This window comes from Pelodiscus sinensis, chromosome 3, assembly GCF_049634645.1.
Source record: "Pelodiscus sinensis isolate JC-2024 chromosome 3, ASM4963464v1, whole genome shotgun sequence".
NCBI classification, from domain to species: Eukaryota; Metazoa; Chordata; order Testudines; family Trionychidae; genus Pelodiscus; species Pelodiscus sinensis.
Genome location: NC_134713.1, coordinates 31889643 through 31917182, shown reverse-complemented (window position 1 = coordinate 31917182; position 27540 = coordinate 31889643). Strand labels below are relative to the sequence as shown.

At 44.7% G+C, this 27540-nt stretch overlaps 1 protein-coding gene across 1 annotated transcript in view; it reads left to right on the top strand.

Moving 5' to 3' along the window:
* The window catches only part of DCDC2C (doublecortin domain containing 2C), a 128476-nt gene extending 101739 nt beyond the window's left edge, over positions 1–26737 (top strand). The window contains exons 10-13 of the mRNA XM_075923537.1: positions 3367–3408; positions 9215–9284; positions 19499–19636; positions 26580–26737. Coding sequence (XP_075779652.1) covers positions 3367–3408; positions 9215–9284; positions 19499–19596 — 210 coding nt within the window. The 3' untranslated portion in view covers positions 19597–19636; positions 26580–26737. The remainder of the gene's footprint in view (positions 1–3366; positions 3409–9214; positions 9285–19498; positions 19637–26579) is intronic.
* Positions 26738–27540: the final 803 nt, after the last annotated feature.

Sequence of the window (27540 nt, the reverse complement as noted above, 5' to 3'; positions counted from 1 at the left end):
AGCGTTCTGTGGGGTCATGTGGGTACCCATGGCTGTGCCGCTGATCTGGAAGTATAAGTTGTCCCCAAATTGGAAATAATTGTGGGTGAGAACAAAGTTACACAGGTCTGCTACCAGACTGGCAGTGGTATCCTCTGGGATAGTGTTTCTAATTGCTTGTAATCTGTCTTCATGTGGGATGTTGGTGTAGAGAGCTTCTACATCCATGGTAGCAAGGATGGCGTTATCAGGGAGGTTATCGATGTTTTGTAGTTTTCTCAGGAAGTCAGTAGTATCTCGGAGATAGCTGGGAGTGTTGGTTGCGTAGGGTTTGAGAAGAGAGTAATGTCATTACCTCACAGAAACTTCCCCTATTATCACCTCTATGTCATTACCTCATAGACACTAACCTTCCCTCCTCAACCCAACTCTGTTCTAAAATTTGATTTGTCAATTTCACATGTGTTCATTTTTTTGATTGTATCACTATGGTATATATGGTTGTGCCGATTTTCTTCCACATATTAATCTGAGGAAGTGGGTCTGGCCCACGAAAGCTCATCACCTAATAAACCATCTTGTTAGTCTTTAAAGTGCTGCATAATTCCGTCTTTTGTTTAAACCAACTAATGTAGCTTTAGTCCTAGGTTGGATCCAAAACTGGGATGGATCTATTTTCTTCTTTTGGTTTTGATGCCACTGAAATCTCACAAGAACATCTGATCCGATTAGAGATAAATTATTCAAAAGCAGTTGAAATCTTTCAGAATCATCTGAACTAAAGATATTTCTGTCATTTAGGGCTGCAGTTTTACAGTAACAGTTCATAAAATTTCAGTTGCTTTTGAACCATCCTTGACTGATACTTGAACCTGGCCTATACCTAATCTAAACATCCCTTCTGTAACCCATTTGTACTATAAGTTAAAATGCAATACATTTTTAGTAATTTAACATGTCCTTAATTTTAAAACCAAGTGACTAAACTTAGTTTGTAAATCAATATTTAGGCACCTAAATAAGTAGTTTGATTTTCCAAAGTGCTGAGCATCAAGCAGCTCACATAGAAGGCAAGGAAAGTAGCTAGCTGTTGAGCGCTTTTGGAACTCAGGCCATGTATTTGTACAAACCTCAGAGTAGGCATTTATTTTTGAATATCTTGGGCTATATTTTACTTCTATTTTTATTTAAAAAGATTGTTAAAGAAAGTGCTAACTTACTGTTGTGCAGTATACACTGTGGCAGAAATCGTAGCCCCATAGAAGTCAGTGGGATGTTGCTATTGATTTCAGTAGGGCTAGGATCTCATCCTGTGTGTAGCTCATTAAGAGGGAGTTGTTAATCTGCAAAGCATTGCTGCTGTATCAGTGCCTTCCCCTTTGGGCACTACCAACAGAAAAATGGATCATACACTCTAGTAATAAGAACAGAATACTGTGCAAAGGAGTCCAAGATTATCTTCCAAAGGGCAGTTCTATACTTCCTCCTACGCTGATCTAACTTACGTTGATGAAGGGTGTAAAAAGCCCTCTTTCCTAAGCAATGCAAGATTTCTGCTTTCCATAACAGTGCTATGTCAATAGGAGACGCTTTCCCGCCAACACAGCTTCTGCTGAGATGGAATAATTATAACGATGGGAGAGCACTCACATTGGCATAGCGCATCTTTACCAGAAGTGCAACAGTGGTGCAATTGCGTTAATGCAGCTGCACTGATATAGCTCTGTAGTATAGACTTGCCCCAGTTCTCCCATTAACTGGCAGTGCGACTATGGACAAGGTCAGCTTGTGCACCTGCAACTCCTGTCCCCTGCTGGGGCTCAGAGCAGGCAGGCTGAAAGTGAGACAGGTGCAGCCTTCTGGACCTGTGGGTCAGGAGGCGGAGCAGAGAGCAGGGGATTGGGATCCCAAGTGCTGGTAGGTAAAGCAGGGGACTAGGAGACTGGGCCCACTGGGGCCAGTAGGCAGAACAGGGGGCCAGGGGATTGGGGCCACTGGGGCTGGGAAGCAGAGCAGGTGATGGCAGGGGGATTGGGGCTGCTATGACCAGGAGGCACGAAAGGGGCGGGGGGATTGGCTTAATCCAAGATTTTTTAAAATGGGTGCCTAAAGTTAGGGTCTCTTAATCCCTTATTTGGGTGCCTTATTATGCATTTGGGAGCCTGATTTTAAAACCCTATTTTGCAAATTTTGGATTTAGAAGTTGCAAATAAACTGATCAGACACAAGTCCTATGCAGGGAACATGGACCACAAATGAAGGACGCACACAAATGAAATCTAGAGTCTTTTTCAGTAATAACTCAAATAAAGTCAGGATATGGGAGTTAGTTCTTAACTGGCATTGTGTGGAAGAAATGGAGAGTCATCTAGATTTATTATGCCACTGGCCAAAAACAGACACCGGGAAGAGGAAGCTAAATATAATGTCAAATACAAGTCTACTGAGAGATCTGATACACTGAGGAGTTTTCTGATTAGCAAACACATAAATTAAAAATCTGAAAGCTGTTAGGGATTTGTGTTCGTCTAGAACAGTTCTGAGCAAGGACTTCTTTATTTGTGAAAAGATCCTTTGCAAGAAACTGAAAATCACCCATCAATCTGAATATTGAGGACTGAAATGAAATGTGTGCCCTTGTTTCACTTGAAGGGATACTGCTTAAGAGGAAGAAAAAAGAATTTTGAAGAAACATGTAGAGTTTCTGTTCTTTTATATGACCTTTAACAATCATAACAAATCAAATCCAGATGTATTTACAGTTTAGTTTGAGAAAAAAATAAGTAAAAGCTGAGTAAGGGCCTTTGGCTACATGTCTGTGTCTGATTATACTTTCAGTGTACTCCACTATGATTATTATACTGCTTCTGATATAGTTGCAATGGATATTTTTAAAATACCCTTTTATTCCAACTTCCAGTTTTATATGTTTAGATCCATATGCAGCTGTAAGCCTCTCTGAAGGTGCATTTTGCCAGGAGTCTCAGGGATCAAAGTGTGGCATTTGCACTTCTTTGAAAGGATGAAGTGTATGTTCCACTCTGCTGTCTTTACCTGGCTAGCTCTTACAATTTGCAGATGTGAGGAGAGAAGACTTCTCCCTAGTCCCTTCCATCCTCTCACTGCCGAGACACAAGACTCTAACGGTCTATTCACAAGGTGATCTCAAGGCTGAGATTTCAGAATGCTTCTGCTTGAAAAGAGGATAATCCCGCGGATTTGCCTATTCCAAAGTCTACATTAGCATCCCTTTTCCGGAAAGGGGTGCCAATGTAGACACAGCCTTTGTGTGTGAGATTAAAACTGAGAGCAAAGAATGAGTGATAAATGTTAGTAATGGGACTGCAACTGAAAGTGCAAGGGACTGAATGGTGTATTTTTTTATAGGTTGAGGAAGATGGCAATCCATATGAGGATATTGAAAAAAAGGTTTGTATAAAAAATAATGCTAAGTTATTTTTTTCCTGTACAGGAAAGGAAATATGTAACAGTAAGCAGACTATAGTACTGTAGATTGGAGGGAATTTATATGTATTTGTAACTGTGTGATGAGCAATATTTCAACTAGAAAACAATATATCACAAGCGCAATAGTACTCCTAAGGGTATGTCTACTCTAGCCCCCTAGTTCGAACTAGGGAGGCGAATGTAGGCATTCGAAGTTGCAAATGCAGCCCGGGATTTAAATATACCAGGCTTTATTTACATTTTCCCATCCGGTCGCCATTTTTTTTTTAAATTTACAAGTCCGGACTAACTGACCGCGTCTACACGCCGCAGGGACCCGGTAGTTCTAATTAAAGCTCTAGTTCGAACTACCCATTAAACCTAATTCCAGGAGGAATAATAGGTAGTTCGAACTAGGGCTTTAATTCGAACTACCAGGTCCCTGCCACATGTAGACACGGGCAGTTAGTCCGGACTTGTAAATTTCAAAAAATGGCAACCGGACGGGAAGATGCAAATCAAGCATGGGATATTTAAATCCCGGGCTTGATTTGCAACTTCAAATGCCTACATCAGCCTCCCTAATTTGAACTAGGGGGCTAGTGTAGACATACCCTTCTTGTTGTGGGCTAGACTGCATTGTGACCACATACGTAAATGAATAACTATGGGCTATTCATTTGAGTAAATTACATATTAACAAAAGTTGTTCAGTCTAGCCCTGCTTGGGGCAGAAAGGTAGCTTGATTGCTTATAGATTGTAAGCTCTTTGGGGCAGGTCCCATCTTTTGTTCTCTTTGAAGTAGCAGCTGGAAGTTCGAGGCCCCTTTGAATTGCCAGGCCCTGGGGAAACTGTCTCCTTTAGTCGTTCCCCCCTCCTCCTCCACACACACACTTTTGGTGAGCCTGGCCTGTGGAGAATCCAGTTTGAACTAGTATAGGTGAACCTCCCCAATAGGCGGTATTTTCTGGAGGTATTACAAACGAGTGAATCTGCTGGATCCCTCCCTCCTCCTGCCCATTTTTAGTATCTATTCTTGGTATCTGGAGGACTGCGGTGCCTTTTCCCTCATGGAAATACATACGATCCCTGGCTCACAGTGACACAGAAATGATATTGTAGGAAATTGCCATATTCAGCACAAGTACTTTTTCTAAATACACACAATACTTAACATTATACAGAGTTTACCATTTTGTTTTACAAACATTAAGTTGGGGGGAGGGATAGCTCAGTGGTTTGAGCATTGATCTGCTAAACCCAGGATTGTGAGATTAATCCTTGATGGGGGCATGTATGGATCTGGGGCAAATCTGTCAGGGATTGTACTTGCCCTTGCCATGAGGGTAGGGGAGTGGATTAGATGACCTCTGAAGGTCCCTTCCAGCTCTATGAGATGGTATATCTCCATATATCTTATTATTCTTTAACAGGAATTGGTTTCATTGTGCCACTGTCTACAGTCAATCACATCTTAACATCTAAGTGAAATAGATTATATGTAATACTTGAATAATTTTTATAAGGTGCAGTGCATTCATATTTGGATGCTTTATTTTGCATTACTGTTGGTCAGCACCAGGAGCATACAGTAAAACCTGAGTGTGTGTGTGACAGGGTACACTAGGCCCTTTGAAGCCTCCAAGGGGTGTCCCTGTGATCCTACCACATCTGCCTCAGAAAAGGGGAAGCAAGGGTGAGTCTTCCAGGCCTGCCTGGCCTGATTGGCTTTTTCCCCACAGCCAATCAGACAGCTGAAGGCTCAATTAAAAAGAGCTGCAGGACCTGAGCAGATCATTTGTTGATAAGGCCAGAAGGATGAAGAGGAAGAGGTTATGTGGCAGTGCCCAAAACCTGGAGAAGAGGATAAGGTTCATGTAGAAGCCCAAGCACTGGGCTGGCATTTAAAGGGTTGTAGGGCTGATGATTCTGTAGAAGGACAATTATTTGTTAGACTTTGTTACCCCAGGAAGGAGACTGAACTTGAGGGAGTGATCTGGATGGAGCTGGGCCAATAAAAACTGATATGGTAAAAGGTATCCAGCAAGGAAGGTCGGGGGCACTGCTTTATACTAGGGCAGATACAGACTTAGAGATAGCTCAGAAGGGCCTGAGGATTGAACCCAGAGACAGACTAAAGACTAACAAGGGCACAAGGATAAGCCCTGTTAGACCTTTTACCCTGGAAGGGATTTGTTGGTATATAGATATTGTGTGTGACTTGACCAATAGGCTGTGTCACTGACGTCTCACCTGAGAGCTCACATGGGGTGTTGACAGCAGCAACCAACTGGAGGTTCTCACAGAAGAGAGTTCACAATAGAGAGTTGTGATATTTCCAAGAATGATTTGTTTAAGTCTGTTTCTCTATGTTAGAAACATAATCATACATGCTGTGTCCTCTGGGAATTTTAGCATTGAAAACTTGGCCTGAAATGTACAATTACCCATTGTTAGGAGGGAATATCTTCCTATAATATACAAAAATTACTTAATAAAACTGCATTAGTAGGATTAAATATGATAATCTGTCAAACATTTGTTGAATTCAGAATGATTTTTTGTGTTTCAGAAATAGTAAATAAATTAAACAAATATGCTGTAGCCAATTAACAGTCACCAATTCAGGAAAGCATCTTATTCAATGTACTACTTAAGCATGTTCTTAACTATTAAGCATGTGCTTGAGTGTCATTGATGTCAAGGGGACTCAGATAAATGCTCAGAATTAATCATGACCATGAGTTCTGTAGGACTAAGGACAGAGTAAAGCACACGTGTAAGTTCTTTCTTGACACAAGGCTTTAAACAACTTTGTGTGTGTGTATTAACATACATCCCCAGCATGATTATCCTTTAGTACAGAATTCTGCTTTCAGCTATACCATCTGTAATTTATGGGGTGTGGATCTGTGCTTATTTCTAGATTTTAAGAATTCAAATTCAAATAAGTTTATCATATCTATTCCCTTCCATAATCTCAGCAATATTTGTGGAACACATATATTAAATAATATTAATTTTCAAAAACAGCAGGTATATGATACATAAATGCTTCAGGGAAACTCTTAAGAGGGTAAAGTGGAGAAGAGTTTAATACTCAGGCAGGGAATATGATAAAAGTAGTATTTGGAATGTATATTTGAAATAGATTTGCAGGATTTATCTTAGAACTGCCAATAAAGCTCAGAGTGTTTGATAAAGTGTCTCTCGCACAGAAAATTTGTGATTAAAAAATCAAAGCCATGTTGATTTTGTTTATTGACTTTATAATATGTTGCCAACACAGTATCTTTAATTATTTTCTCCACTTAGTTTCTTCATACTGTTCTGTGGATAAAAGTATGTTAGTGCTTCCATGAAGACAAGGTCACTATTGATCACCTAGACATTGTATACACTAAGCATCAGTCATCAATAATGCTAACCAGGAAAACAATAAAGAGAACATTCAAAAGTGAACTTTTAAATGACCTATCCATCCATTTAGGTTTTTATCCATATTCATTAGCATATCAACTTAGAGGACTATCAAGTATTAATGGAACAATTAGAGCAGTTACAGGGGCCATCTTCTAATTATCCCCAAGGGGAGGTTCTTAGCTTCAGACCCTGCCCTGTCCCACTCCATGTCTTCCCCCATAACTCCGCCCTGTTTCTTCCCATCCCCACTCTACCTCAACCCCACCCGGCCTCATTGGCAGTGCTGGGAGAAGCAGAGCAATGTGGCTGAGTTTGCTGTGCTTCCCCAGCCATATCACTCTGCTTCCCACTGGTGAGTGCGGGGGTGGTACTGCCCTGACCCTTGCTGTGGTGCACCTGGAAAGCAGAGTGAGCTGAGGCTGCTTTGCGCTGCTCCCCTGTTGCTGCTGGTGAGTGCAGGAGGGCTGGATCTCTGCGGTGGGTGCTAGGCCTCCCCACTAGTCCTCTTAGTTGCTGGCTGGCCCTTCCCAGCCACTGTGTATGGAGGGCATGTGATCCCTCATGCTCTCCACGCGTCACCCCTTCCTGGAGCACCCGTGGAATTGGCTCCTATGAGAGCATTGGTGCAGAAATGGGAGGCCTGCTCCTCAGAGGAAAACGTGTTTCTTTGGGAAGGCACAAAGAAACTGGGATCCTGTAGGACTTGCCACAGTAATAGTGGGAATGAAATAAAAATAGTGTGGGTATTGCAGTGTGGTATGAGACTAGGATTACATAAAACAACATGGATGCCATTACCTGCTGCCATCCCTCTTCAATCGGCCAGCTATAAAGACAATACTGCCACCAGCAGAAGCACCTTGCCACCCTCACTTCTGATGGCTTTCACAGTGAGCCATAGGAGTGAGGGGGGAGAGGGAGCATGACAAATTCTATGAATGGTAAGAGTGACTGTGATGGGCTGGGTCACAGAGATCTCCTTGAGACTGTCACCTGATGGCCTGATTGTACCACTGAGCCCACCTACCTAACCAATGAGGTGCCCACCATCTTGTCATTGTGAACTAGAAGCCCTGGGTTCCCCCAGCAAAGAGTTGGGGTCACAGACCATAGCAGAGCAACACAAACACTCAGAGCAGCTTAGCTCTGGGAAGGCTCAGTCAAAGGGACTTGACACAGCATCCAGGTACACAGCCCTAAAGGGACAAAACCCCAAATAGATCTTTACCACTGCATAAAGTTTACATTCATGATCCAGCATGATTTTAGTTAGCCAGATGTCCACTTATCATGAGTGAGGCCAAGTTTCCCATTGTCTCATAAAGTTTGTTTTCAGCCACCAGTTCTGGCTTTCAGTGTTCTATGCTGTTATTTAGCTCTAATTTACCCCTAAATGTCTTCTCAGAGTCCAGTAAGCAGTGGAAATGTTGGTAATGCTGCTAGACAATATTGACCTCTCATGGTTTGGTAAATTCTCTGGTTCGGTACTGGTCAGGTCCCAAAGGTGCCTGACTACAGTGGTTCAACCTGTATAGAATTTCCGTAGGGAGGGAAGTCTTTGTTCAGTTCCCCATATCCCTGTGGAAAAGTACAACGTTCAAGATGGATTCCAACACCAGATGGCATGGTCACATGTCTTCATAGGACCAATCATAGTCTGGGCTTACAGGAAAAGCAAGACTGTTCACAGAACTTTGTCCCAAATACCAGGCCATTAAGTTTCTTAAGTGCTGTTAATGACCCTCACTCAGTATGCTTAGATCACTAAACTGGTTAATACATCATAATGCTAACTTCAAATACAGGAATGATGCATGCACACAAACAGAATATACACATTCAGGGGAGTACAAGCTCTCTAATGATAGGTCTCATGTTACATTTATCAAACAGATATTTGAGTTAGGCATATTCATATTCAAAAACATATTTCCATTAAAATACTGGGGCACAACATCACAGAGGTGTGACAGGAAGTTTGCACTCACTTAGGAGTTTGCTATCATAGTTCCCCGTCAGGAAGCATTTCTTTAGATCTAGCCTTCTATGATTCCATTCAGTTATTCCAAATTACACCCTAATAATTTTGGAGCAAATTCTTTTTGGGAAATGTTCTGGACATGCCACTGACTTTAGTGGGGATTGCTTTTGTATGTCAAGAATATCATTTTGTATGTCAAGAATTTAAATTGTGTTTGAATTTGGTTTTTTGTGTGCTTCAGATATTTATAGACTGCCAGCAAGTCTTCCCTCATTTTCTTGTAGCCATTCTATACGTTAGTTTTTTTAATTTTCTGATGTAAATTGGTCTGTCACGATGTCTGAACCGGTTGCATAGAAAAATACTAATGATTTGTATTTCAGGAAAAGAAGAAAGAATGGAGCTTCAAGAATATGTTTGGATTCTTTCTCAAAAAGCCTGCAGAATCTAAAGGTATGTTACATAGTTATTGATAGATTAGAAAGAACTTCATGTGCAAGACAAATTTAGAACAGAAAACTGTAGTGCAATTAACCTAAGTTTGTGTTATATGTAGCAGACTTTTGCCTTTCTGCGTAAACATTGTCAGTGAAATCTTGAATTGTAGGTTTCATACACTGAACCATGTAGGTTAGGAATCTCTTGAATCAGCAGATTTGGAATGTGTGCTGCAAGCTTGCATACATAAGTATATTGAACTGGCCGATGAGGGTCTAAGTATGAGTGAAACAAGAAGTTAGCATCAGTTTTTCTCTTGTTGCTCAATTATGAATTTGCTCTTTTCCGGTTTGCTAGCCAATTTTATTTCAAAGTTATTTTATGCTCTCTAGCTAATAAGTTGGGGTATGTCTACACTACCCCGCTAGTTCGAACTAGCGGGGGTAATGTAGTCATCCGCAATTGCAAATGAAGCCCGGGATTTGAATTTCCCGGGCTTCATTTGCATGAAGCCGGCCGGCGCCATTTTTAAATGCCGGCTAGTTCGAACCCCGTGCCGTGCAGCTACACGCGGCACGGTGTAGCTAGTTCGGATTAGGCTTCTAATCCAAACTAGCTGTACTCCTCGTGGAATGAGGCTTCCTAATCCACGAGGAGTACAGCTAGTTCGGATTAGAAGCCTAATCCGAATTAGCTACTCAGTGCCGCATGTAGCCGCACGGCACGGGGTTCGAACTAGCTGGCATTTAAAAATGGCGCCGGCCGGCTTCATGCAAATGAAGCCCGGGAAATTCAAATCCCGGGCTTCATTTGCAATTGCGGATGACTACATTACCCCCGCTAGTTCGAACTAGCGGGGTAGTGTAGACATACCTTTGGTTAATGCCATGGGCACTTTTAGTGACACATGCCTATGTGAAATATCTAGTACTGGTGATCAAGGTAGTGATTCTACTACTGTCATGGGTTGCCAGCTAGCCTCGTCAAATGTAAAAAAGGCCACGTGCATAAATCCCCCCTGCTTTTACATAGCCTCTGTATAAGCAAGATCTTCGCAATACTTTCTAAGTGGTACCAACTGGGTCCTTGCATGCCCAGGCAAATTCTGCAAAGACTCTTAAAGCAGTATGGGAAGAAGTGTAGTGAACCTGTCCTGGCACCAGTGGTACAAGTAATATCCATTTCTTACTGTTATGGAGGGAGCATCAGCTAAGGGGAGGCAGGTGACCTTCCATGTGATGCCATCCTCAGTCTGGGCCCCCCATACTGCTTCCAGAGCCCTTGCAGAATTTGCCTGGGCATTCAAGAACCTTCCCCAGGATGCCCTTTACCTGGGGGTCATGGGGTGTGCCCCCCTCTTGCTGCACTGGAGACTTTGGGAACGGAGCAGAACATGGGGCCATTGAGCAGCCCCATGCTGGCAGCTCTTCCAGTTTGGTTGCTGTACTGCCCCCATCCTTCCTCACAGCCATGTCAGGGAGGAGCTGCCAGCATTCTGCTCCTTTCTCCACTGCAGTTTCTAGGAGAGCCTTGCAGTCCAGGACTGTCCCGGGAACTGCAGCGAGAAAAGGAGCAGAACCCCCAGCCCTGCCCTTTCACAGAGCTGCATCTCCATTTGTGTACAGCAGGACAGGCCACTGGAGGAGCTGCCAGCATGCTTCTTCCCCAGCACTCCTCCAAGCGAGAAAAGGAGCAGAACCCCAGCCACATCATTCAAACAATGGAGTGAGCCTCCCAAGACAAGTTCAGGAATGTATCAAGGGAGGTGCAAGCTGTATGCTTTTTGAAAAGGAGCCCTTGATAGCTGGGGCTCATGTAAAAGCATTGGGCAAACCTGGGAGGTGGGTCTAAAAAGGGCAGCTGGAGCATCAGCACCCCAAGCCAGCAGCCAGAGCTCCCCAACTAAGTTTGGGCTCTTCTCCCCACCCACATGGATGCCTCACTGCGAGGTAGTCCAGGCTAGCGCTGTCCTTCTCTCAGTCCCTCACTTGGAGGTGGCAGGGCTCTGGCTGTCAGGCTCAGGGTGGCAGCAGCAGTGCAGAAGTAAGAGTGGCAATGGGGAGTTGTGACTGCTGTAAAAAGTGAAACTGACAAGCACTTTTCATGTTGCCTTCCTTACTTCTGCACTGCTGCTGGCAGCCTGAGTCTGATAGCCAGAGCCCTGCCACCTCCAAGTGAGGGACTGAGAGGACAGCACTAGCCTGGGCTACCTCGTGGTGAGGGCTACCAGCATCTGCTACCTTGCTGCTGCTCTCTGCTCTGCATTAAGAACTGGTTTGCTGTGTGTGCATGTAAAAGATACAAAGAAAGGGAGTGAGGCACAGTCACTTAAGTCCACTGCTCTAGAGGACTCATTGAACAATTCCACCTTGACAGCTATAACTGAGCCCTAGCTCTTGCCAGTTGTCTTGGGAATGCATGCCACTGGAGCACAAGTCAATGAGAAAGAAAATATAGATGGTGTGACAACTCATCACCACCAAAAATAATTCATGCCTAAGATCTGATGACATAGGGAACTCAGCATTACAGTCCGTGCCATGAAGAACTTGGTTCTGATGGCATTCCTGCAGAAATATTCAAGTATGGAGGTGAGATCCTGCTCCAGTGATTGCATGGGTTACTTCTCAATGCATGGAGTACTGAAGACATATCATAACCCTTGAAAGATACCACCATTGTCACCATATACAAGAGGAAAAGAGAAAAGTCCAATTGTGGTAACTGTTGCAGAATCTCAATACTCTTCATGGCTGAAAAGGTTCTGACTAAAGTACTCTTTGATCATCTGCTGTGCAACACCACCAACTTCATATTAATGGAATTGCAATACAGCTTTGGGCCAACACGAGGTTCAGATGACTTGATATCAATAGTCCATCAGATGTATAAGAAATGCAGAAAAAAAGCAATGGACTTTTACACTCTCTATTGATCTGGCTAAAGCATTTGAAACCATCTAATTGTTTTTTAAGATTTGTTGTCCAGAAAAATTCACCAACATTCTGAGACTCTTTTCTGATGGAATGCTTGGATGAGTCTATGTAGATGGTGTTCTGTCTGACCTATTTCTTAATACTAATGGTATTAAGCAAGGCTGCATTACTGGACCACTCTTGTTCGATTTCTTCTCTGCAACAATGCTTGATGATGCTACAAAAGACATAAATGCTGTATTAGGATAAGTTTATCAGGAAAACTATTTAATCTGAACAGGCTGCAATCTTCTATGAAGGTATTGAAGGCAATTATTTATGAGCTGCTGTATGCTGATGACTGTGTTCTATAGATATATACTCTAGAAGATATACAATGGATTACAGACAGATTTGCAGAGTCTGCAGAAGGGTATGGGCTGACAATCAATCTGAAAGAGACAGAGGTCATGTATCAACCTGTACCAGGGGAACGCAACATGAAACCAAAAGTCACTATCAGCAACACACAGCTGAATGCTGTTATAGACTTTTGCTATCTTGATAGTATATTTTCAAATGATGTTACTGTAGACAAGGAGCTGACAAGTTGTACCAACAAGACCAATTCATCATTTGTCAGACTAAAAGGCAGTCTGGCCGCAACATGTTATTAAGCTTCGAACTAAGTTAAACTCTGTAAAGTTGTTGTGCTGTCCAACTTGTTGTATAACTGTAAGACCCTGGACTTGCTAGATGTATCATGTTAAGCTGCCAGATAAATTCCACAATGTCTGTGTGCCATACCCTGCATCAAGTATGGCAGATAAAATTACCATTAATGAGAGTCTTGAATGTAGTCAATGATATCCCAAAATAGCTACCCAGCATCTTCACAAGCTGCCTCTTATTTTGAAATATTTTTTGAAATAACAGGCGCTCTATTTTGTCATCGCGGTAAACCTTGTTGCACAGGGGATAAGGGTTAGCTTGAAATAACGCGTTATTTCGAAATTTGGTGCTGTATAGGTGCACCAAATTTCAAAATAGCCTATTTTGAAATAGATTCAAAATAAGATACACAATTTGCACAGCACCCTGTGTGCAGGGTTTCAGCTTCTGTGCCAGGCAATGGGGCTTGGGCTTGGGCCTTAGCTATCTAATTAAAATGGGATTGCATTCTACTTTGGGGTCCTGAACCACAGTTGAGAACAGCTGCCTTAAATAATTTTTTGACTATTCAGTTTGCTGAAAATTTCATTTTCAGTGCAGTGTGAATTATTTCAATTGTCAGCAAACTGAAGAATCCATTATTTGCACAGTTCTAGGTACTAGTGGTAACATGGATTGGTTTGCAATACGATTGCAATATTGTTTGTTCTCTGTGTTGGTAGCTTTACTGATGTGCCTAATAGCATATTATGGAACACACACCATTACTCAAATATAGATTTCATTTGTCTTCAGTCTTTGGTTGGCTTGCTATGAGTAGATGAGAGGGATGTGTCAGAAATGTACTAACAACATAAAGAGTGCTTTCATTATTTTTTTGACATGTGGAAGCAGAGTCATATACACGAGGGGTCGCCAACCTTTTTAAGCACAAAATCACTTTTTGAATTTGTCAGTTCTCAAACCCAAGTACCCCTGCTCCATCCCTTTGCTGAGGACCCACCCTCCTCACTCTGTGAAGATGGGGTACAGAGGAGAGGGACAGAGTGACATCAACGCTCCCCTGCTTCTGTCTCCCCCACTCTGCACAACAAGCAGGAGGCTCCCAAGGGGCAGCTCTGAAGCTCTGGGCAGGAGCAGCAGAGCAATGGAAGGACAATGCCGAGCTTATCCTTGAGAACCTTTGCCTGTGTGCGGGAGCAAAGCCTTAGTAACCGCACCCCACAATGGAGCGACAGTTTTGAAGGCTGGACGCCAGTTCCAGCTGGTGGGACTGGCTCATGATGGAGCGGTGGACGACCAGCAGTGGCTCTATAACTTCTGTATGAGGAAGGCGACCCTCATTGAGCTGTGTGCCTGGCTCGCCCCTGCCCTCCGTCGAAGGGACATCCAGATGCAACCTGCCATCCCCCTGGAGAAGTGGGTTGCCATTGCCATCTGAAAGCTTGCCATGCCAGACAGTTGTCAGTCCATGGGCAACCAGTTTGGCATGGGAAAGTCCATCGTCGGGGCCCTTCTCATGGAGGTAAGGCAGGAGTCGGGCTGCAGTCCCTGGAGGTGGGGGGAGTACTGGAAAGGGGGATCCTGAGGAAAGGGTGGGTTGGGAGTGTGGGGGGGTGAGGTGTGTGGGAAAAAACCCTGCCCCCAGGGGATTCTGCAGTAATGCCCTCACACAGCCCTGGGGGAGAGGGGGAGGCGGCTTTATAGCAGGTGGCTCCTGGTGTGTTTGTGGGAGGGTTAGAAGGAGGATGGCTCAGGACCTCCCAAGGGTTCAGGCACCACCTTTTATTCTCTTGTGTCTTTGTCGCTTCCTGCAGGTGGTGAGGGCCATTTACACCATCCTGCTTGCAGGGTCATCTGCCTGGGAGACCTGGATCCCATCGTCACCGGATTTGCTGCCCTGGGCTTCCCCAGCTGCGGGCGGTTGGAGGGGGGTGATAGATGGAAACCACATCCCCATCCATGCCCCGACCACTGTGCCACCCAGTATATGAACAGAAAAGGATATTTCTCGATGGTCCTGCAGGCCCTGGTTGACCACTATGGCCAGTTCACAGACATTTTCGTGGGCTGGTCAGGGAGGGCACATGATGCCCTCATGCTCAGAAACTCCAGCCTCTACCAGAAGCTGGAGGCTGGCATATTCTTCCCCCAGCGTAACTTCATGGTCGGGAACATGGAGATGCCACTGTGCATCCCTCATGCTGTGGCTTAAGAAGCTGTACACCAGCCACCTGGACCCAAGCAGGCATTGTTTCACTGCCCGCCTGGGCAGGGTTTGCGTCCAGGTGGAATGTGCCTTTGGGCGCATGAAGACAAGGTTCAGGTGCCTCCTGACCCGCCTCAACGTGAAGGAGCACAGCATTCCCCAGGTGATCTCTTCATGTTGTGTTCTCCACAAAATTGTGGAGAGGAAGAGGGAGGCCTTCCTTCCAGGGTGGGGGACAGAGGCCAGCCAGGAGAGATGAGCCTTTGAGCAGCCACGCACAGCTGTCATCTTCCAGGCCCAGCAGGTGGCGGTGCGCATCGGGGAGGCCCTGAGGGAGAGTTTCTCTGAAAGACCCCAGTTACTCTCCCCAGCCTCCCTACTAGGGGCCTGTACCTTGACCCCATTTGCCTTTCGCACAACAACCCCTCACTTCTCCCTTTCCCTGTACACTCAATAAAAACAATGTTTTTTTTTTAAATAAGTCTTTGTTTGAATTTCTGAGATACAATTAACTGGGGAGGAAGGGGGGCTGGGAACCTGGATTTGGGGAAGAAGGAGGCTGAGAACCTGGCTGTGGGGATGTGGGGTGAGAACCTTGTAGGGCAATGGAGAAGCTCAGAGCTGGGGCTGAGACTGACACATGGTTTGGCTGGTAGTTCCACCTCGGGACCTCGGTGACCTCTGGGGTGGGGGGTCCTGGGAGAATAAGGGCATAGGCAAGAGGTGGGGGCTGGAGTGGGGTTGAGCATGGCAGGGAAGTGCAGCCTGGGCTTCCATTGGGGCCGCGCACACACCTGCGCTTGGCAGCGCTGTTTACAGGAGCGGGTGGTGCCTCGAGCATGCAGTCATGCCCGTGTGCATCATGAAGCACTCCAAAGCCTGTGTACAGCTGTGCGTGTGCCCTTGTCCCCAGCCTCCTTCCAGTGGTGACTGCTAGTGGAAGGGCATCCGCCCTGGGGGTCAGAAACATGCATGGCCTCCCCAAAGCCTGTGAGCAGGAGCTCTGGGCTGTCTCCTGGGGCTGCATGGTGCAGATTGGCGCTTCACGTGCATCTACGTGCACGGACTGCAGCACGAGGGCCAGACTGAGAAGGCTGAGCAACGATCGCACCCCATCCCCTCAGTGCCCGGCACCCTCGCCCTACGTGTGTGAAAAACTAAGAGCACTCACTTGATGATCCCTCTCCGGCCTCGGAGGATGCTTGGGAGACATCCAGGACTTGGGGTACTGGCTACAGGGTAATGGTGGTGATGGTGCTGCCCATCTCTTCCTCCTCCTCCAGCTCCTCCTTCTCCTTCTCCTGGGCTGGGACCCCTGGGCGGTCAACAATGTGCATCTCCAACTCAGAGTCCACCATCAGAGGTGCTTCCCTTGCCGATGCTAGCTCCTGGCCCTAGTGTAACCCTGTCAGTGCTCTTTAACCTTGCTCCACACTGTAACAAAGTCAGGGTTCGGGGTGCACCCTAAACCCCCCCCTTTGTTCTGCCTCTGTCCTCCTTTTATCACTTGTTAGTGTACCCGTCCCACAGTCACCGCAAGTTTATGCCTGGTTGCAAGTATCAGTTTGGATTCCTCCGCATCCTTCGTCCGTCAGTCTCCTTTGCCAGGCCTGGGAAGCTCACTCTCAGTCACGTCCGCCCCTTTCTTGCGGGCTACCTTCTCTGGGCTTCCTGGGGGCGAGAGCACAATTAGCCCCTGCTCTCCCCCTGCCTCTTCAGTCCCCCCTCCCTTTTGAATTCCCCGTGATACACCATCCAGCGCCCCCACGCTAAGGGAGGCCGGTGGCTGCAGGGTCCTAGTGCTGCCGTGTTCGGGTGGTAGCCCCCTGGCGCATGTGTGGCAGGTTCGGCGTTTGCTGGTCTGTGCTCCCCAAAAAGCTGCACTCGGGCGGCCTCCAGAGCGGGGGTCCAGCCCGCCGTCACATGCACCTGTTCCAGAGTGCAGTGGTGGCCCCTCATGGCCAGGCTGTTGGCCGTCTGGCCGTAGATGCCAGTGTTCTGTGGCGGAGATACTGGAGGGTCCCCTCTTCGCCCTATACCTCCACGAGGGCCAGGATCTCCTCTCTAGACCAAGATGGTGAATGCCTTTGCCTGCCCCTGTATGCTCCCTGTGAGGACCAGTGGGATCTTGGGGGGTTTGAGGCTGGGACGTTGGTCCCAGATGTTTGGCAGTGGCAGCCGCACAGTGTGTTGCAGCTCCCAGGGCTGGCTTCCTGCCAAAAGCCCTGTCCCGTGTGTCTGCAGCTTTAAGAGCTGCTAGGAGACAAGAACTATAGAGTTGTGATGAGTGTGGATGGAGTGGCCAGTAGGGCACCTGTGTTATTTCCTGAGGCCTCTTTTTTTGTTAGTGTAGCATCCCCTCTCTACCTGATTACCTTCTTTAATGCCAATCTGCTTACGGGTTTTGATGGACAGGTCTGGGTTCTTCTGGATCCTGCCACCCACTCAACTTTATTTCTTCCAATGGATTTATTTGGCGATGCTTCTACCCCCCTCACTCCTTCCTGGCAGGGTCACCAGAGCAGCTTGGGAGGAAAATTCTAACCCAGTGGAATCCCCACTTACCTGCCAGATAGTTGGAGACTCCCAGAAAATAACACAAACACATAGGCTGTGTCTAGACTGGGCACTTTTTCTGGAAAAGCAACTGCTTTTCCGGAAAAACTTGCCAGCTGTCTACACTGGCCGCTTGAATTTCCGCAAAAGCACTGACGATCTCATGTAAGGTTATCAGTGTTTTTGTGGAAATACTATGCTGCTCCCATTCAGGCAAAAGACTTTTGCGCAAAAGGGCCAGTGTAGACAGCAGAGATTTGTTTTCCGCAAAAAAGCCCCGATTGCAAAAATGGCAATCGGGGCTTTTTTGCGGAAAAGCGCGTCTAAATTGGCCATGGACGCTTTTCTGCAAAAAGTGCTTTTGCGGAAAAGCGTCCTGCCAATCTAGACGCGCTTTTCCAAAAATGCTTTTAACAGAAAACTTTTCTGTTAAAAGCATTTCCAGAAAATCATGCCAGTCTAGACGTAGCCATACACTATATTAAACACAATTAAATTAAACAGGAGACAAATATAACAGAACAGGGTAAAACACTATTTTTAAGTTCACCGGTGCCCAGCAACTGTAAGATTAGTGTCCTGTTGGCACGCATACTTTGTTGTGGCCCTTGATGACTTATGACCACAAAATTCTTCTCTGCAGTGGTTTAGCAGTGGGGCTGACTGGGTCCAGTACAGCTCAAAGGACTCACAAGTGGGAAAAGGTGGTAAATCCCTCCACAGGGTTAATATGCGGCAGGTTATAAAATCCCCCAAACAAATTCCCTGACTGACTAAAAGATGGTGCACTCACACACTCCATGAATGAGCCTCAGGTTCAGAGATGACTCGGTCACTGCAGAGGGGCTGGTCTCTTCTGGCAGGGATCAGGCTGCTATGGTCCCAGAATTTCCCCTCACCACAAAGGGGTACAAGGCTCAAGGTGCAGGTTACACCATGCACTACAATTCAAACTAATCTCCTACCCCAGCATTCAGACACACATACAGCAGGCAGCAGCCCTGAACTAGCAGGCAGAGTAGAGCTGACCATGTGTTGACTGGTCTCACCTAGGGAGCTGGAAGGCTAACTCAATCTGGCTGGGGAAGTTTCCCAGCAAACTCTACAAACTGGGAATCAACAGTGGAGAAATAAAACCCAGCTGAGGGATCTTTCTTTCAGGTCCCTAGAGGCTAGTTCTCAGGGGAAAACCCTGCATGCAGGCCTGGGGCTTACTAGCTCCCACACAGCCAGCCTTCCCCATGCCCTGGCTGGCTCCAGACTCCTCAAACAATGGCTTCTCCTTCCCCTCCTGACTTCCCTGGGAGGGGCATTTCACTCCGTATGGGTTCCCGGGCAGACTCTGCCCTTTTAGAGAGGGGGAGCCAAGGCAAACTCAGTGTACCTCTCCCTGAGCTGCCAGCAGACAAGGCCCCGGGAATCTAGGTAATCTCCTTGGGGGTTACATAAGCACGCCCTCTTCCGCATCCACACATGCCTTTTTCTGAAGAAGCTTTTTCGGAAAAAGCCTTATTTCTCATAGAATGAAGTTTACTGCCATTGGAAAAAGCCCTCCGTTATTTCAACGTTTTGTCAAAATAACTTAGTTGCAGTGTGGACACTAGTATTGTTTTTCCAGAAGAATGGCCATTATTCCAGAAAATTGCTGCAGTGTAGATATACCCTGAGTCTGTTATGTCTAATGAACACTGACATATGATTATTTAACATGGAGGTTGTTTTCAGCTTCTTTTACTGGAGCTAAACATGTTATTTCTTGAAAGGAGTATTTTGCATAGTTAGGGAGAGCTTACTGCTGTCAAATGTATATTTATTTGACAGGAACACAAAGAATTTGATTATAAAATGTTTTATAAAATTTTTTATGTATTTTATAGACAATAAGGAAGAATCCAAACAAGAAGAAGAAGAAAAAGAAAAACAACCTGAAAAGGAAACAATACCAGAACAAATTAATGACAAAAAAGAAACATAAAGAGATGATTTCAAATGTCATGTCATGTTGTGCTATAGAGGTAAGAGAAATTTTAATATTTGAGGGTATGTCTACACTAGTCCCCTAGTTCGAACTAGGGAGGCTAATGTAGGCATTCGAAGTTGCAAATGCTTATTTGCATCTTCTTGTCCGGGTGCCATTTTTAAATCCCCCTAGTCCAAACTAACTGCCCGCGGCTACACTAAGTCCTTAGTTTGAGTTAACTGTTACACCTCATTCCACGAGCTCTCCTGGAGATGGATTATCTGTGCTGATGAGAGAAGCTCTTCCATCAGCATAGTGTAGTGTTTCTCAAAGTGGTCCACGGACCCACTTTGCGAAAGTTGCTACTGGGTCGCTCCAGTTTGTTTACTTACTGCAGCCATGAAGCCTCATGGTTCCCATTGGCTGCAGTTCATCATTTGCAGCCAAGGGGAGTCGTGGGAAGCAGCGGTCTGGGTCATACTGCTTCCCGCGGTTTCCCTTGACTGCAAACAGTGATCAGCAGCTAATGGGAGCCGTGAGACTCCGTGGCTGCGGAGCCAATAAGTAAACAAACCGAAGTAGCCTGGTAGCGGTTTTCTCAGAGTGGGTCCGCAGACCACTTTGAAAAACATTGTTCTAGTGGCATCTTCACAGAAGTACAGTAATGACACAGTTGCACTGCTGCATCATTTTAAGTGTAGACCTGTCCTACAGCTCTGACATTTGTCCAAGGCTGAAATGAAAATATTCCTTTGTTTCTAAACTGATATGGGACCCACATTTTTAAGGCAGTTATTTAATTTCACAGCAAACTTACAGATTTATGTATTTTGAGGCCAGAGAGGACCATGATAGTCTAGTTTGTCCATCTGCATTGACACAGGTCAGAGAATTTCACCCAGCCCTTGGTTGAACAAACTTATACCTTTACAAAGCCATCCAGTCTCAATGGAAAGATTCCAAGTGATGGAAAGGTTACTGTATTACTTAGGAAGATATTCCAATAGTTAACTATCCTGCCTGTTAAAAATGTGTTTTCTTTCCAGTTTGAACTTTCTTGACTAAAAATGAAGGAAATATATTTTTCCTCATAAATGAAATTTTATACTGTACCATAAATGTAATAACTATATGATATAAAAACATGATCCATATTATCACTGCTAAAATAAGTGCTTCAGGGCATGGGTTCCCCCTACCCTTGTCTTGTGGACACCATCATATCTAGTAGCATCCATTGATTCAGCTTGCCTAGTATCCTATTTGCAGGGCTATTCTTGAGGATGGGAAGGTGAAATAGTCATATTTGCACTACAATCATCTCACAATAGCTGCTGGACACTGGTCTGATCCCCAGGACTGGCCAAGTTCTCCTGGACACAGGACCTAAGCGGGGACCCTAAGGGTGGCTTTATGGTGGAGTTTAAGATACTGGCTTTACAGAACAAAGAAAGCACCAACCCAGCATGCCATACATTTGTGCTATAAATCAGTAAAGGTGCTTGAGATGATGCCCTTCTGATGTAGCAAGATGCTTCAGGGCAGAGGATCCTTTCTCCATTCATCATAGCACAGAGTTAGGGTATGTTGCAAAGCTAGTCTTTGATTTTTTGTGAAGAAAATCAAAGGAGAATTGTGAGAGTGGTGAATTGTTGGAGAAGGATGATGGTTTTAGCTTTTAAGTTACCTAGCTTTCTGGTTATGGGCTATATGGAATAGTATTGCTGTTGGTTAGGAACTGTGAAGTGTTACTTTAGAGGTAAGTCTCTCCAATTCATGGGAAGGACTCCTAGAATATATAACAATTCAGGAGCCCCGCTGGAATCACCTTAACAGTGGGGAGGTTAGGAAAGAGGGTTTTTTTCAAGTAGGTAAATCTTAAATCATTAGCTTAAATTCTATGGGGAAAATCACTGCCAGCATAGCCTTCCCCTTTAACGTGTGTATAAATGTAAATACATTAATAACTAATTCTTAAAAGTGAAATTCTTAAGCAGATGTGTCTTTGGGGGATGGGAAATGGAGATAAGCAAACTAGATTTAAACATTAAATAGTCCTGATTGATTAATTATAATGATGCATCTCCATATAACTTGTAATGCTAGTTACAGGGCGTGCAAATTCATATGTCCAGAGAGAGAGACGGTGTTGTCTAGTGATAACAGTAGTGGACTGGGAGTTTAGAGACCTTGAGTTCTACTGTTGATTCAGCCATATAATTGTTCAGGGGAACCCGTGTGTTTGTGCCTCGCGTTTGTGTAAAAAGACAGTAATAATGATACCTGCTTTTTTGTATTGAGATCCTTGAATGAAGGAACCCATTCAGGTGCCAATGAGTTCATTCATCTGTCAATGAACTCTATGTGGGTATGTCTACACAGCAAAGTTATTTTGAAATAACAGCCCTTATTTTGAAATAACTTTCCTAGCGTCTATACAGCCAAACCTTTATTTCGAAATAAATTAGAAATAGCCGAGCGCTTATTTCGAATTTGGTAAACCTGTTCTCCAAGGAATAAAGCCAAATTCGAAATAGCTATTTAGAAATAAGTACTGTATAGACACTTATTTCGAAATAGGGGTCCTCCAGCCTTCTCAGGGTGCCCTCGTGGCCACTCCAGCCTCAACCAAGAACACTCCTCTCCCTCCCCTACTCCCCAGAGCCCTTAAAGGAGTAGACTCCGGCCACAGTGCCTATGCCAGCTCCAAGCCTGCCAGCCCAGAGCCAGCAGTCACTGCCCCTGACCCAGTGGCCCCAGAACATGAGCCAGCAAGCCACTGGCAGCCAGCCCTCCACCGCTCCCCGGGAGCCTGCCAGGGCCCGGAGAAGGTGGACGCCTTCCTGGTCAAGGGTGGAGATCATGGACCTTATTCAGGTTTGGGGGGGATACCCCCAACGTCCATGATGTCTGCACTAGGAACGCAGCCTTCTATGGTAGGATAGCTGCCAGCCTGGCCACCAAAGGCCACATGCAAACCCAGGAGCTGGTCTGCATGAAAATCAAGTTGGTCTGGCGAGACCCCCACCCCTGAGCCCTGAGCTTCCCCTCCCCCTTCTTCCCTTTGCTACCCCCTTCCAGCTCCCTCCTCCCAGGTTTCTCCCTCCCCTCTCCCATCCTTTCTCCTCCCCTCTCCCCAATCTCACAAGAGTTTCATTCCCCCCCCCCCCCCAGTTTTGTTAAATAAAGACAGTTTGTGTTTATGAAAAAACATGTATTTTATTTTACATCAGGAAGGCTGGCTGGGCGGGGGTTAAGTGGAAGGATGTGAGGGAGGAATGAGGCACAGGCCCCCAGTGGGGCAGACCAGGGAGACTGTTAGTGTTCCTCAGGGTGGAAGCTCTCCTGCAGGGCCTACTGGATATTAACAGCCCCCCGATGGACCTCCTGGATGGCAGCCTGCAGAAAGTGCAGCCAGGCTCACAGCAACGCATCCAAGAGAAGCACCAGAGTGCCTGGGTGCAGCTCCGGCTCCATGTTGCAGAGTGCTGTGGTGTCCCGAGTGAGGGCAAGCAGATCACACAGAGACAAAATGCTTTCCTGTCCCTCATCGAGGTAGGCAAGCAAGAAAGCAGGGAAACCTGAGACCCGGCTGTCCAGGGGGGTCCCTTTAAGCACAGGCCTCAGAGAGCCTCAGGCAGCAGCCACACAAAGACACTCCTGACCTGATGCCCTGCCGGACCTGGTTCCGGCCGGCCTTAAATGCAATTCAGCGTCTACTCAGTATGAATGTGCTATTTCGATTTAGCAAAATGCTATTTTGAAATGCATTTTGTGTGTAGATGCGTTATTTCGAAATGAGTTATTTCGAAATAACTATTTCGAAATAGCTTATTTCGAAATAACACTGTAGTGTAGACATAGCCTCTCAGATCAAGATTGAGCTTGAAATATCCAACTGTTTAGACTGGTGAATTGGTGAACTCTTCAGTGCTTTCCAGTGATAGTTTTTGTTTGTACACTTTTATATACATTTTGTTAGGGTGCTAACCTGCAATTTATAGTGTGATATGCTGTTACAGAGCCCCATTGACTTGTGTGGGGCTCTGTGTGCATGTAGCTTCTGCGTGTGTATTGTCACTTGCAAGACCAGAGCCTTAGGCCCCAATCCTGCAAAGACTTTTTTGACAGTTTAATTTTATGTGAATAATCTAACTGAGGTCAATGGGAATGTTCCCAATGCATAAAATGTAAGTATGTGTATAAGTTAGCAAGATTGAGAAATGAGATTGTAAATGGCTATTTGTAGTTATGATGTCATCCTACTTGTGTATACAACTGTAGTAGTTCAGGACAGCTCTATAGTAAATTCAGGATTCAGTGGTGTGGCGTCCTGACAACCTTCTGTTCCGTCAGTAATGATAAACATTTGGCTGTGTGTGTTTTCATATGCTCCCTTAGTATATTGTGCCATTTCTGTGCAGGTTGCTACAATGATAGACTTCACAAGAGCCCCCAAAGACCACAGACTCAGATAAGATACGAATAGTGATAGAAATGTAGCCGTGTTAGTCTGGGGTAGTAGAAGCAAAATGCAGGACAATGTAGCACTTTAAAGACTAACAAGATGGTTTATTAGATGATGAGCTTTCGTGGGCCAGACCCACTTCCTCAGATCAAATAGTGGAAGAAAGTAGTCACAACCATATATACCAAAGGATACAATTAAAAAAATGAACAAATATGAAAAGGACAAATCACATTGCAGAACAGAAGGGGAATGCGGGGGGAGGGGGGAGGGGGAGGAAGGAAGGTAAGTGTCTGTGAATTGATGATATTAAAGGTAGGGAGAGTGGGATGTTTGTGAGTTAATGGTATTACAGGTGATAATTGGGGAAACTGTCTTGGTAATGGGTGAGATAGTTCAAATTCTTGTTAAGTCCTTGTTGGCAAGTGTCGAATTTTAACATGAATGACAGTTCAGAGGATTCCCTTTCAAGTGCAGATGTAAAAGGTCTTTGTAGCAGAATGCAGGTGGCTAAGTCATTTAGAGAGTGTCCTTTCTGGTTAAAGTGGCAAGAAACTGTTTTCTCTTTGTGATCTTGTCTGATATCTGTTTTGTGGGCATTAATCCTTTGGCGAAGTGTCTGAGATGTTTGTCCAATGTACATAGCGGACGGACACTTTCGGCACATGATAGCATAGATTATATTTCTGGATGCGCAGGAATATGTGTTCTTGATCTTATAACTCACTTGGTTAGGTCCAATAATGGTATCAGCAGAATGAATATGTGGACAAAGCTGGCAACGGGGTTTGTTGCAAGGGAAGGTACCAGGGTTGGTATTAGTGTGGTATGTCCTGTGGTGGTTGGTAAGAATCATCTTGAGGTTAGGTGGTTGTCTATAGGAGACTATGGGTCTGTCTCCCAGAGCCTCTTTGAGTATGGTATCCTGTTCCAATATAGGCTGTAGTTTATTGATAATGTGTTGGACAGGTTTAAGTTGGGGGTTGTAGGTGATGACAAGTGGTGTTCTATTGTTGGTTTTCTTGGGTCTGTCTTGAAGTAGATGGTTTCTAAGTATTCGTCTGGCTCTTTCAATTTGCTTTTTTATTTCTCTGGGTGGGTAGTTGAGATTTATAAATGCTTGGTAGAGATCCTGAAGCTTCTGGTCTCTGTCAGTGGGATTAGAGCAGATGCGGTTGTATCGAAGGGCTTGGCTATAGACGATGGATCGTGTGGTGTGTTCTGGATGGGAGCTGGATGCATGTAGGTAACTGTATGAGTCGGTGGGTTTTCTGTAGAGAGTGGTGTCTAATTTTCCATTGTTGATTTGTACGGTGGTGTCCAGGAAGTGGATCTCTCGTGTAGAATGGTCCAGGCTGAGGTTGATGGTGGGGTGTAGGTTGTTGAAATCTCTGTGGAATATCTCCAGTGTTTCTTGGCCATGCGTCCAGATCATAAAGATGTCATCGATGTACCGTAGGTAGAGGAGGGGTGAAAGGGGACGGGAGTTGAGGAAACGTTGTTCTAGGTCAGCCATAAAGATGTTAGCATACTGTGGGGCCATGCGTGTACCCATGGCTGTGCCGCTGATCTGGAGGTATACGTTGTTCTCAAACTGGAAATAATTGTGGGTGAGAACAAAGTTACATAGGTCTGCTATCAGGTTGGCAGTAGTGTCCTCTGGGATAGTGTTTCTAATTGCTTGTTATCCGTCTTCATGTGGGATGTTGGTATATAGAGCTTCTACATCCATGGTGGCAAGGATGGTATTATTGGGGAGGTTATCGATGTTTTGTAGTTTCCTTAGGAAGTCAGTAGTGTCTCGGAGATAGCTGGGGGTATTGGTTACGAAGGGTTTGAGAAGAGTGTCTACATAGCTGGATAGACCAGTAGTGAGCGTGCCAATACCAGAGATAAGATACGAAGGCACCCAAGTCAGGTTTATTGTCGAACGGAGTACATTAATGATTGTTGGTAGCCAGATGGCCTCCGAGCCCCTACATGTTTGTACCCGGGACAATAGGCATGGATCAATCAATAGTATGGATTTCACTATCATCCCCTAGGCTGGCAAAATAGTTAAGTGAGGTACCCCAACATTATAGACAGAAATGAACAATCTAGGATACACACTGTACGTATCATCTTACTCATTAATGACATGTTTGGTACATCCCCTTGTGCTTTCCTCCAAAGCATTCATTACCCATTATTATGCTTTCACTCTTGCTGTTTCAAACTATTTTATCATGTACTAAGCTGGATGTCTCTGTACTCTCCTGATGGTATGCAATTTTCATATTTCATGTGTTTTTATCAGTGCTAGCAGTTCTAGTACCAAGAGACACTGACTTGCAGGCAAACATTTGCTTTTGACATGGTCTGTCTGTTACTCATAGTATATAACTCTTGCTTACTTTGGTTCAAACACCTGGCCAATGCTTCAGGCTCTTTCTTTCTCCTACATCAACATCTAGCATATTGTAGGGTACTTTAGTAATCACAACAGTAATTTATGTTTTGACATTTTCTTTTAATTTCTCTGTTTCAGGATTTTAATGTTGCAGGCCAGGATATAGTTTGCAACTCATGAAATATCATGTTTACTACAGGGGACTATCTTCCACATCATCAGTTAAGACAGTTCCTCATGACATAAAGAAACAAACAATAAAACCACCATCTTTCTTGCACAATTAGAAGTGTAAACCTTTAGTGGCTGGTTTTGTGATCTTTACTTATTCATTGGGTATGTATACAATGCTTCCGATTAAGCCATGGCTAGTACATTTGAGAATGAGGGAGTTTAATTAGCGACTGCCAAATACTATAATCTTTACTATACATATTGTTGATACTTAATTTCTTTTTTTCAATTTTCTGATGAGTTATTTCTCTGTTTCTGCCTAATCAGCAGGCATACTGTGAAATATAATTGTACTTGCAAGAAAATTACCATCTCATGAGATGAATAAGTTTGATGATTAAATTAGGTAGAATAAAGTAATAACAATCACATACTCAAGCAGAATGACATGCTGATCCTTTGCTGTCATGTGATGACCTTTACAAAAAAAGAATAGCATTTTAGAAACAGTCCAATCCATTTCAAGTCAGTCCCAACATAACGAGGAAATGTAAAGAATCCTCAATAAGCCATATGCTTTTGGAAAATGAAGGAATTTCACCTCAGTTAAATTTAAAATACCTTGATCCGAGGTCAACATGACATAAATCACTGAGATAGCAAAAAATTCTCAAACCTGATAAGAAAACATATTTGCTGCTAAATTTAATTACTAAACTTGATCAGAAATGTGCTTGCAGCCTAGCATTCATATCAGCAGGAGACAGACTTCTGTACAAACAAGATGAAATAGCTGTTGTTTCCTGCATATAAAATAAATCCTTTCCCTAATGATAAGCACCAGAGTTTAGCCATATCTTTATACAATGCAGTATTCATGAACTCGTAACTGTTCTTGTATAAAATACAAATGTTTGATGTAGGC